General features: G+C 42.1%; 2 protein-coding genes across 4 annotated transcripts in view; one reads left to right on the top strand and one right to left on the bottom strand.

Moving 5' to 3' along the window:
- Positions 1-496: 496 nt before the first annotated feature.
- On the bottom strand, positions 497-6,520 carry LOC124417812 (putative RNA-binding protein 15B). The gene is made up of 2 exons (XM_046939024.1): positions 6,074-6,520; positions 497-1,199 (listed from the first exon to the last, which is right to left on the bottom strand). Exons 1-2 carry the CDS (start codon positions 6,352-6,354, stop codon positions 1,115-1,117), a joined length of 366 nt encoding a protein of 121 aa, XP_046794980.1. The 5' UTR covers positions 6,355-6,520; the 3' UTR covers positions 497-1,114.
- NT5DC1 (5'-nucleotidase domain containing 1) overlaps positions 6,325-11,569 on the top strand; it is a 120,065-nt gene continuing 114,820 nt past the window's right edge. For all 3 annotated transcript variants that reach the window (XM_025148909.3, XM_419778.8, XM_040697550.2), the window contains exons 1-3: positions 6,325-6,445; positions 8,519-8,610; positions 10,269-10,340. In XM_025148909.3, the coding sequence (XP_025004677.1) occupies positions 6,353-6,445; positions 8,519-8,610; positions 10,269-10,340 (257 nt within the window). In that variant the 5' untranslated portion in view covers positions 6,325-6,352. The remainder of the gene's footprint in view (positions 6,446-8,518; positions 8,611-10,268; positions 10,341-11,569) is intronic.

The following is an 11,569-nucleotide window of genomic DNA, read 5'->3' as shown; positions in this document are numbered from 1 at the left end:
AAGATCTGAGAAGGCCAGTAAGGACCATAAGTAAGCTTTGGAAGGTCCTTGAGGTATGCTAAAAGATTCTGAGTGTCTAGAGGATTACAGCCTTTTAAAATTTTTAATGAATTTGTTGTTTTATCTTTTGAGAATCTTGTCTCTTTAGCAGCATGAGCCTTACTTCCATGTAGTGAGGCAGAGAATGTAATCAGTGTTGTACTGAGGTGCTAGATGTCATTAGGTGTCCTATTCCCAGCAAGGTGTTAGATATTTTATGTACTTGATTCCACAAAAAAGTTTAAGCATCTATATTTTGTGCCATATAAAAAGGCTACTAAATAATCCAAAATACAGTAAAGTTTCTGAAACCACTGCAGTTCAGTCAAATGATCAACTATGAACAACAGACAAATATGTTCCATAGTCTTATCTACTTGGTAACAAGGCAGCACATGTATCACAAAGGGGTGCCTTGTAGATTAAGTGATATTTTGCTAAACTTTAAAGACTGCTGAAGTAATAGTAAAAGCTAATGGCTGCTTTTCAAAACAAATCTATTCTTGGTAGCATTCCTTCTTTTAAACTAGGACATCCTTGAGAAGAGCTAGTGTAGTCAGATCTATGCCTACTGACGCATCACTCTGTAATGAAAGTCAGAGGCATGCTTTTGTATATTCTCAGACTATGCCTCCATAGTTTTCTGCAAAAAAAAAAAAAAAAAACTTTCCTTCTTAAGTGTGCTAACAAATAGCAACAAATCCTGCAACTCTGTTTAACTTCAAACATGAGGAATTCCACTGGAAGCATCATTCCACTGAAAATCCCAGAAAAATGTGGCAAATGTCTGACTACCACTGACAATTCTTGAGTTTTATTTTGAAGATGTGATTGCAGAGTCAGGACTGAAGACCAGCTTAAAACTCCCTGGGCACTTAGAGTTTAAATAGGTACAGCATCCTTACGGCAAAACAATTCATCCTATTTGAATCTGAATATTGATTCACATATAGGAGGAAGATGATACATGGGTCTACATGAGTATACGGAAATGAATTGTCTGGGGGCTACCACAGGCTGCAGGGAGGAAAAGGGTGTCTCTCAGTAGCCCCTCAAATGAGCCCAAGACTTCATCTCAGTCCTTCTGTGTCAACGGTTTATGGTCTGGTTTGACCCAGTTCTGTGACTTGCAGGGTGGAGGGATCCGCAGATCCGCGCCTCTGGAAAAGGGGATAAGGGAAAAATGGTAAAGAAATGGGCCCCAAAACAAAACAGCGACAATGATCTGAGGAGAAACAAACTAATTTACTAAATAAGATACCAGAATGCAACACACTATAGTACAATATAATACAATATAATTAGAATTGGAGCTAATAAATCAAATATAATGAGAGAGAGTGTCCAAAAGGTGGAAAGGCCTCACCATAATGCTGAGGTGAGACATGCAGTTGGGTTGAGCTGCAGGGAGAAGAGAGAGCCAAAAAAAGGGAAAAGAGAACGTCAGGTGACCTACCAAGGCCTTTATCTGTTCACCCTGAGCAGAAATGATAACAGACCAGTGAACAGTCCTCTGGGGAAAGTAGTAGTTCTTCTCTTCTGGGACAGGTACCTGGACCTGGAGCATTAACTCTTTAATTCCCAGTGCACTACATGATGCTATGATGTGGAATACCAATAACCAAAAATCATAAAACCATGACATTCTGTCATACCAGAACTGTGAGAATCATACTCAGATAGGAAGTTTGTGCTGTGAAGAGTCCAGGCATTACATCTCCTCAGTGATGGACATGCTGAAGGGCTGAAACACAGTCAAGTTCAGGACTATGAAGAAGACTTCTACCTGTGCATTGAATTACTGCATGAGTTAAAAGCTAAACCAAGTGCTAAATTCCAGATCTAGCTCTTAGTGGTGTGCTATTTATTTATTTTTTAAACAACAACAACAACAAAACTTCTCTTTGGATTAACTTACTCTACTATAAAAGTAATTTCATTCCTTTTAAAAAAACAAATAGCCATTATTATGAATGTTTTGACTTTATTTTTGTGTAAGCAGGTGCTACTTGTCTAACACGAAAACGTATCGTTTCTTCAAATTGTTGCTTCATTTTTGCATATCGCTGTTTTATACTCTTGCATAGTACAAGGGATATTTCCTTTATCTAAAATTAAAATCTTATAACCTAACTATACAAATGGATAAAAATGCATGCCTAGGGAAGAAAAAAAAGAATCAAACAACTCACAAAGTCAACTTACACAGCTTCGGGAAAGTAAAACCGAAGTTTGAGGAGAGTAAAGCAGAGTAGTGTGAGTGAGGATCATTGGCAAATGATGGCAAGGAGGTCCTCACTGCATTGTACTGCTGCCCCCTTACGGACAAAGAACACGAAGACCATGAGGAGACTGCTCAGAGGCCTGAAAACTCTAGGTGACAGATAAGGTTTAACTGTAGGAGTTTTAGCAGGGTTCTTTTGCCTTCATGTATGTCACAAGACTCAACCTGGTTGCTTTTGTACTCTGAGACATAGAATCACAGAATCATAAAGGTTGGAAACGACCACTTAAGATCATCTAGTCCAACCTCAAACCATCCCTACCATGCCCAAAAACCATGTCCCTCAGTGTCACATCTACACAGTTCTTGAACACCTCCAGGGATGGTGACTCCACTACCTCACTGGGTAGCCTGTGACACTGCCTCAACACTCTTTCTGAGAAGAAATTTTTCATAATATCCAGCCTGAACCTCAAGGCCATTCCCTGTTGTCCTATCACTGCTATGTAGGAAAAGAAGCTGACCCCCACCTCACTACAACCTCCTTTCAGGTAGCTGTAGATAGCAGTAAGGTCTCCCCAGAACATCCTCTTCTCTGGGATAAACAATCCCAGTTCCCTCCGCTGCTCCTCATAAGATTTGTGCTCCAGACCCCACACCAGTTTTGTTGCCTTTCTCTGGACACACTTCAGGGCCTCAGTATCTTTCTTGTAGTGATGGGCCCAAAACTGAACAGAGCACTCAAAGTGGCGGCCTCAACAGAGCTGAGTACAGGGGGATGACCACCTCCCTGCTCCTGCTGGCTGTACCATTTCTGATACAAGCCAGGATGCTACTGGCTGTCTTGGGCACTTAGGCACACTGCGGGCTCATGGTCAGCTAGCTGTTGACTAATACACCAACATCCTTTCCTTCATGCAGCTTTCCAGCCACTCTGCCTGAGCCTGTAGTATTTCCTGGGGTTCTTGTAGCCCAAGTGTAGGACCCAGCATCCAGCCTTGTTGAACTTCATCCCAATGGCCTCAGACCAGCTGTCCAGCCTGTCCAGGTCCTCCTGTAGGGCATTCCTACCCTCAGGCAGATCCATACTTCCTCCCATATTAGTGTTGCCTGCAACCTTATTGAGGGTGCACTCAATCCCCTTGTCTGGAAACATGTTATTACCCTGGCCCTCTGAACATACAAAGTGGTGGGAGCCTGTGCTGAAAGTAGGGGGAGGCACAAAGAAAGGCAAAATCACAGAATCACAGAATTTCAGGCTTCAAAAGATCGTTGAGCCCAAACAGCCTGCAAAAGCACGTCCCCTACAATGAGTTGTACAGGTAGGTGTCCAGATGAGTCTTGAATATCTCCATGGAAGGACACTCCACAACCACTGATCCAAGGGATGAAACACCTCTCCTACAACGACAGGCTGAAAGAGCTGGGGCTGTTTAGCCTGGAGAAGAGAAGGCTCTGAGGCAACCTGATAGCGGCCTTTCAACCTCTATAGGGGAGTGACAGGAAAGAAGGGGACAGATGCTTTAGCGTGGTCTGTGGTGATAGAACAAGGGGGAATGGCTTCAAGCTTAAAGAGGGTAGATTTAGGTTGGATATAAGGAAAAAGTGAGGATGGTGAGGCACTGGAACAGTTATGAGGGCACCACTGATCTGGCCATGGTACCATCAGACTTGAAGCACTGAGCTGAAAAAATAATTTGAAAGGATGCTGTTAACAGATTAAGATGGGTCAGATATTATGGGGAATTTCAATTAAACACAGCATTATTCTGAAAAAGATGCTAGTGTGGGCTGTCAGGACATTTGAAGGACTCATCTGAAAGCAAGAAAATATGAGACAATAGAAAGCTTTTCAGACAAAAGACAAAGAAACAAACCTTGGGGTTGCTGGTTAAAGTAAATTGTTAGGAGCTTCCTGTTATCAGGTTGCTGCTGAGACTGAAGATGAAGGTAATATTCTTTGATTTGTCTTCTTCTTTCCCAGAAATGAAAACCTATCCTCTTAATCAACATTTTCTATATTTTCTGTTGTCACAGTTCTAATTTAACCTTCAGCCTCATATACCTGAAATTTAACTTGATGAGATGCTCCATTGCTTAACTGACAGAAAGTCACTTAAAATTAAAGTGCTTTTGTGCTGTAAATTGTGAAATAGCTTCTCATTACTGCTACTATTATTGTGCAGTACTCACAAAATCTGGATGTTCATGATTGCTTTTGATGGCGAGTACGGTGATCGCTCCAGCTGTTCCAATACTATAGCATGTTAAATTGGTTTTGTAGTGAGCTTACATAAATGTAAAATGTCTAACATGCATGGAAAGCAACACTATAAATTTAAAATGCTATCATCTAAACAAAATTTGGTAAGCTGCATGAGGCGTTTTGGGAAAACAAAAACAAACCACCTTCTGGAACAGGACAATTCCCAAAGTAGGATGTATTGCTACAGTTTTTAAGTCAGACAGAGTTAATATCAGGGCAGCATAAATACTTGAACCCACTGAAGTCAATAGAAATTTGTCACCATTGACTTTGGTGGGGCAGGAATTTGCTCCATGTTTCCTAGAGTGGTTTTGGGAAGAAAAGTGACCTCTTGCTTATAGTTCCCTCGTCTTGATGGTTGTGGCCACTGCTGTGTGCAAGATTCTGGATGAATCTCTCCTGCATGCTCATATTTCACACCAGTTAATTTGGAAAACACACATATATATATGCATACTTTTATATATATATATATATAATTATATATACAAATATATATATATATATGTATTTGAGCATATATATCTGAAATATATTCATGTGCCATTATGTAAAAGGGCTGCTTCGAAAGTAGTGCCTCCTATTTTATGATGTTGATCCACAATGTCAGAGGTAGATATTGATGGTATGGCAGTAGAGGTTGAACCTTCCCACCAACATTCTGTTACATTTTGTTTCTCTGTGACAGATGGCAGCAGAGGGGCAGTGTGACAGAATGGCAACATTCATTGAAGCTTGCCGACTGTGTATAGAAACCAAGCAGTGTATGTGAGCACAGCAATGCACTGGGTGATACAATTCAGTAGCGGTGACAGCAGGTCACCTCTTCGGGTGCAGATTTTTACTAGCGTGGCATGCAGGCTTTTGTTCAACACTGACAAAAAATCCATAGCTAATGGTGTTTGGCTCTCTTTAAAAACGTTTTGTAGTTGAGAATTTGTTCTATCAAATAGTGCTTTTTTTGTGTGTTCTTTGTGTTGTAGTTTCCATGGAAATAAATGGGAGGCATTATTTTCGGAGCAACCTACGTATATATACAGAACTGTATATGCACAATATATGGAGTATTTGTTATATACGGTGCACATACATACATATAACAGCATTAGAATGGATATTAATATCTGTGGGATATTCTGAATTCCTTTGAAAGAAGCTGCAATAGCATGGCCTGAGGTAACATCATGCAATCCACGTCTTTCTCGCTGACACCATGCTATTAGCATTAGCACACTATAGCATTCTCGTGTTTTGATGACATCACTGTCTCTAAACAGCAAAATGAATTCTAGAGAGGAATGAAGAAGACCTGAACACAAGTGTTCAAGAGCGGCTATTTAAGCATCCCAAGCCTTGGCCTCAAACAGGCAGTACATTCAGGATCAACCATAGAGAACAGAATTAACCCAAAGCAGCTCTCATATATTTTGCTCCTCTCCAAATGCAGCATTTCGTTATTCCCACCGAAGTGCCCTCGGGACGCTCACTGTATGTGAAGCCCTCCACCAGCTGCAGCTACCTTCAGAACTCAGCGGGAACCGCACCGTTCACAGCCGCACGAGATCTCGGAGAGAAAGGCTTTTCTTAACTTCAGAGACTGAACGCGGACACGAACAGCCAGCCTCCGCCTCTCAGGCACCGATCTGCTGCTGGGGGCCGGGCCCCGCGCAGGTGAGGGTGGCCGCGGAGCGGCGGGGCGGAGTCGGGGCGGGACGGAGGGGCTGCGGCCGCGCAGCCCCGCTCCGCAGGAAGCACCGCCCGCGCGCCTTCCTCCTTCTCTTCCTCCTCCTCCTCCGCCCGCCTCCCGCGGTGGCGGCACGGCCATGCAGCAGTACTTCTCCCTGGCCGACTGCGAGGTGATGGGCTTCGATTTGGATCACACGCTGTGCCGTTACCACCTCCCGCAGAGCGCGGCGGTGAGTACGAGCACGGCGCGGTCGCAGAGCCAGGGTTGCCCGCTCCGCCCCGGCCGCCCGAGCGGAAGGGCGACTGGGGGTGTGCTGGGCCGGCGGGGGTCCGGGGTGCGGGAGGAGCCTCGCAGAGAGACGGAGAGCCACCGGGAAACGTGAGCAGGGGGGAGAAGCGGGAGTGCGTCTCTTTGCCCGCCCCCTCGGCAGGCCTCAGCCCGAGCGGGGAGCACTGCCGTGTCCTTGCCTTGGAAACGGCGCCTCTAGAGTGTTGTCCTGCCTGGAGTAGTGCTGGGAAAGGCAGAGTTCCCTCTCCGGATGGCGAGGTGGTGCAGGCGGTTCGAAGTGCATGGCGCTTTCTATGGGAGATCGTGGCCAACTTTGTCGTGCTTGGAACGGTGAGCGTAAGGGAATTCAGCATCTCAGCTTCAGCGTTGCTGTCCGTCAGAGCCAGAACCTGCTGGCATGGGCTGCACCTTCTGCCTCAGCGCTTCTTTTCTGCCTGGCCCTTTCAGTCTCGGATGATCCATCAGCGAGTCTCCCCTCTGTTGATGTCAGAGCGCTGCACAGCTGTCTCGTGCCCCATGGATGTTCTTCATCCGTGTTCATAGAAATAGCTGTTTTTGTAGAAACAACTGTAGCTATGGTGCAGTGCACCTTGTTCTGTAAAGCTGCATTGCTTTCTAAAGTGGTGTTTGATTTTCTGCAGAGAGGCATCTTGCTTACAGAAAAACACTTCCCAAATTTTGTTTGCTCTTCTCAGAAGGCAGAAGCTGGTTGTCACGTGCCCTTTGCACGCATCCTTACTGATGACCAATAAAGTACTTTGAAGTGCTGGCATGAGCAGCAGAAGATACAGTTCTTACTATTTGTCCTTCTCGCTATTCATAGTCATTCCAAGAGCAGCTTTGGGAGAACAGCTTTAATGAAGGAACTATGAGAAAAAGGGGCCTGGCATCATCTACATAGATTTACTTCACTAGCTCATTACAGTAAGAACTGGCTGAATATTGTACTAGGCTTTAACAGTATTCTTTCTGGCCTTATGGATCGTTTACTTAGTAGTTGCTGTTTTCTTCAGAATATGTTTTATCAGAGATTTTAAAAATGTTCTACATCCAGATCTGGGGCCCCCAATACAAAAAAGACAGGGAGCTGTTGAGAGGGTCCAGAGGAGGGCCACAAAGATGATCAGGGGGCTGGAGCACCTCCCCTACGAAGACTGGCTGAGGGGGCCGGGCTTGTTTAGCCTGGAGAAGAGAAGGCTGCGGGGTGACCTCATTGTAGCCTTCCAGTATCTAAAGGGAGCCTGCAAATGGGAGAGGAGTCAATTCTTTGCAAGGGCAGATAATGGCAGGACAAGGGGAAATGGTTTTAAGTTGAAGGAGGGAAGATTTAGGTTGGATATCAGGGGGAAGTTCTTTACTCTGAAATCGGTGAGATGGTGGAACAGACTGCCCAGATAGGTTGTGGATGCCCCGTCCTTGGAAGTGTTCAAGGCCAGGTTGTATGGGGTCCTGGGCAGCCTGGTCTAGTATTGGATATGGAGGTTGGTGACTTTGCTTGCGGCAGGGGGATTGGAGCTTGACGATCCTTGGGATCCCTTCCAACCCAAGCCATTCTGTGATTCAGTGATTCTGTGTTCACTGTCTACAGTTGCTGACAGGTTCAGATGCTACTTGTTGAATCAGGGTAACCATGTCATTAACAAAAAAAAAAAAAAAAAAAAGGCTTGGAAGGGGGAAGAAGTAGTGACTGGCCTTGGGTGCTTACCATCTTTTTTTTCCCAGTACTCTTGAAGCCCTAGAACAGTAAGGTAGAATACTATACACTTGGCTATGCTACAAAAATTGCCCCAGAACTATTGCATGAGCCTCAGGAGCTGTTTTCCAGCCTACCAGAAATATCTCAGGCACTACTGGGAAGATGTTGTGGGGAAGGGCCTCCAGGCTCCTTGTTTTTCTCTTCTTAGGTGGTACTAAAGTTCACATCTTCCCAGGGAAAGCAGTATCTTTAGATACCTTAATCAATGTAATTAATGCCTTTTTAATTTTCTTTTTTAATTTATTTTCCCATCTATAGCTAATATATGATAGTTTTGCTCAATATCTGGTAACGGAGAAGGGTTACGACAAAGACTTGCTGACTCTAAATCCAGAAAGCTTAGACTTCTGGTAAGTATGTTGAAAATAACATAAGCTTTCTTCATAACTTCCTTTATACTATTTGTAGTATACTTTTACAAAGCTTAGAAAACAGCTTCTTAGACAATCGTTAAGACTCTCAAACCAAATAGGTAATTTCAATTTTTTTTCCAGCAAGTATTTAAAACCACAAGTATTTCTCATGAAATACTTCTAAAATGATGTTTTGAAGAGACAACTGAATATTCAAGGTTGCTTTGTACTTTCTACCAAGTCCCCAAAAACTTTGTGGTTTAACTTGCTGAGATACACCTCCTTTTTTTTCTACCTTTAACTCAACTGGTAAATACGGTAACCATCAGAATTTAGTCATATCTCCATGTTTCTCTTTACAGATGTGTTTTTGTTTGTGTAAGGCAGAATAATCCCAACAGTCTTCTAAGGAACTGAGGAAAGGTGACATGCCAAGAAGTAGCCCTTGAGTGATGCTTTAGGCACAAAGCTGTAATGTAAGAAACTACATTGCAAGTTTCTGGTCTGAATTCAGTCATATCTGAGGTGGAACTTTAACGTGAATCACTGATGTTCCAACTTTTATAGGTTATTATCTATGGCAAGAGTGTGGGGACTTGAAGGTCAGGTTATCGCTGTTTGTTTTGGTTTTGTTTTTCCTTAGGAGAAGCACAGGTGTTTTGTTTTCAAGTTGTTTTTACAGTTCAGTATTTGACTGGTGAGTTTCCAAACATGACCAATTGCAAATCTCATGTGATAACCAGGGTTTCTGTGTTTCTCATATTTTGAGGACTCTGAGGCATGAAGTCAACATCTAGATATATCTGCCTGGGTTCCTTAGTGAGGATCTGCAAGCCCATGGTGCTGGTAGCATCACACTGATGCTAATCAACCAGGTGTCATGCCTAAAAGGATAATCTACTTGCTGTGTTCATAGCACGTTGTCTTTCCTTTGGGTACCATATAACACAGAATGAAGAAAGCATTACTTTTCCTTTTATCTTTTCCAATATTATTCTAGATACTGAACTCTGATCTCATTTTTCAAACAACCTAAGTTAATGTGAGTTCTTTTTTCTGAAAGGTGCGAATTTACTAGGTGAGTTAGGAACTACTATGGCACATCTGTCCTACTCAGTGTACCCTTCACCCTGTGAATGCAGACTAGCCTGACAGTGCCTCTGCTTCACATACTCTTTAGATATTCTGCTGTCTCATTGGAAATGATGTTCTATCTCTCTCTTCCTTAATATTGGTGTTACTGTTGCAGTAGTAAGTGGGAAGGTACAGTCAAAATATATATTTAATTTTCTTTAATAGAAGTGGTGGTTTAAACGTCACATTTCTTAGTTGTATATATTCAGACCTTAATCCTCCAACCCTATCTATATGAATAATCACACTGAACTCACAGAACAATGGAACTGGATTTATTTAGTAGGAATTTGCTATGTAAGTGAAATCCAGCCCTCACTGTAATGATATGTATTTGCATACATTACTTTCAAGCATGGGAGTGCTTGAGGGGTTGTGATTTGTTGCTTTTAAGTGGCATTGTTATATAGCTTCTGTAACTGCATTTCACTATTCTGATACAAAGAGGCATTCTTCTTAAAAAAAATTTCTTGTTTCTTCCTTAAAAAAAAAAAAAAAACCAAACCCGCAATTATTTTTAGTTGTAAAGGCTTGGCATTGGACCTTGAAGATGGAAACTTCCTGAAGCTTGCGGAAGATGGAACAGTTTTGAGGTAATGCTTGACTACATGTGTTTATTGTTAAACAAACATGAACATTTTATCCTCTTTTTGAGAGTCACCTCAGTTCTATTAAACATCTAAAATACCAGTTTCAGTATATATTCATTTATGTAAAAATTTAAATACTCTTGGGTAACCTAGTGTTCAGTATCTCTTAATGTTATAGACCTAGTATTTTCATAATATTTCCATATTAGCTGCTAGGAAGAATATATAATTTTTGATAAACATCTAAGATTGAGTGCATACTGATCTTGAAACTAAATTCACTTTTTTCAGTGGCTACCAATGTACTCTGTCCAATTCTGCTAAGATCCAGGGTAAGGTTTTTCTTTGAATTCTGAGTAACTTGAGTCAATCAGTGCTAATAACTAATGTTAATGACAGAGCAATTGCCTTTGTACCATACGTATTCAGAATTCTTGCTGATTTGCTACATGTAGCTTAAATAGCCTGAGGTAAATTAAACACAGAAACTGACACAATCGGAGAAGTCTTTTTTTTCCTCTTAAAAGTTAAATTTTCCCTTGAGTCATAGTTTTAGTACATCTTTACTTCCTCCTTCCTTTTTTCTTTTTTTTTTTAAAAGAAAAAAGAAAAAACATGACCTTGAAGATGCTAGGGGAAATCAGATCTCATTGAAGTGTTGGAAGGTGTCCCTGCCCATGGCAGGGCAGGTAGGAACTAAGTGATCTCTAAAGGTCCCTTCCAACACAAATTGCTCTATGATCCTATCAAATAAGGAAAGAAATATCTGTGAGTCTTCGTTATGCATTCAGAAATTCAGTTAGTACCATGAATTTCAAAGAGCTACATTTGGAATTCAAGACAGGAAGATATATTAATGTAAAGGGAGGAGTGTTACAGAATTAGTTATCCTGGCATTTCCTGCATTTTCTTCAAAACTGGGTTATGTATGTTCTTTAGGGACACACTTTGATGGTCAGGTTAGTGGATTTTTAATTCCTGAAAAAGCTTGTACCAATTTCTGTATTAAATAGCTGCTTTGAGGGCTCAAACTAGAATTTTATCACAGTCCTGCGCTGCATTCTGTGAATGTTACCAGGCTTCAGAACGGTGTATAGGCTTTCTGCTCTGTGTTTTATTGTGCAGTGTATATTGATAGTTCAAGTATAATGTCCTCATACAATTGAGAACATTCGAGCAACGCAGAGTGATTGTGCTGGGAGGTGAGGCACAGTATCCATGCCCTCAGCCAA

Source organism: Gallus gallus, chromosome 3, assembly GCF_016699485.2.
Source record: "Gallus gallus isolate bGalGal1 chromosome 3, bGalGal1.mat.broiler.GRCg7b, whole genome shotgun sequence".
Classification (NCBI taxonomy): Eukaryota; Metazoa; Chordata; class Aves; order Galliformes; family Phasianidae; genus Gallus; species Gallus gallus.
The sequence above is the reverse complement of the archived record's forward strand: the minus strand, read 5'-3'. Positions and strand labels throughout refer to the sequence as shown.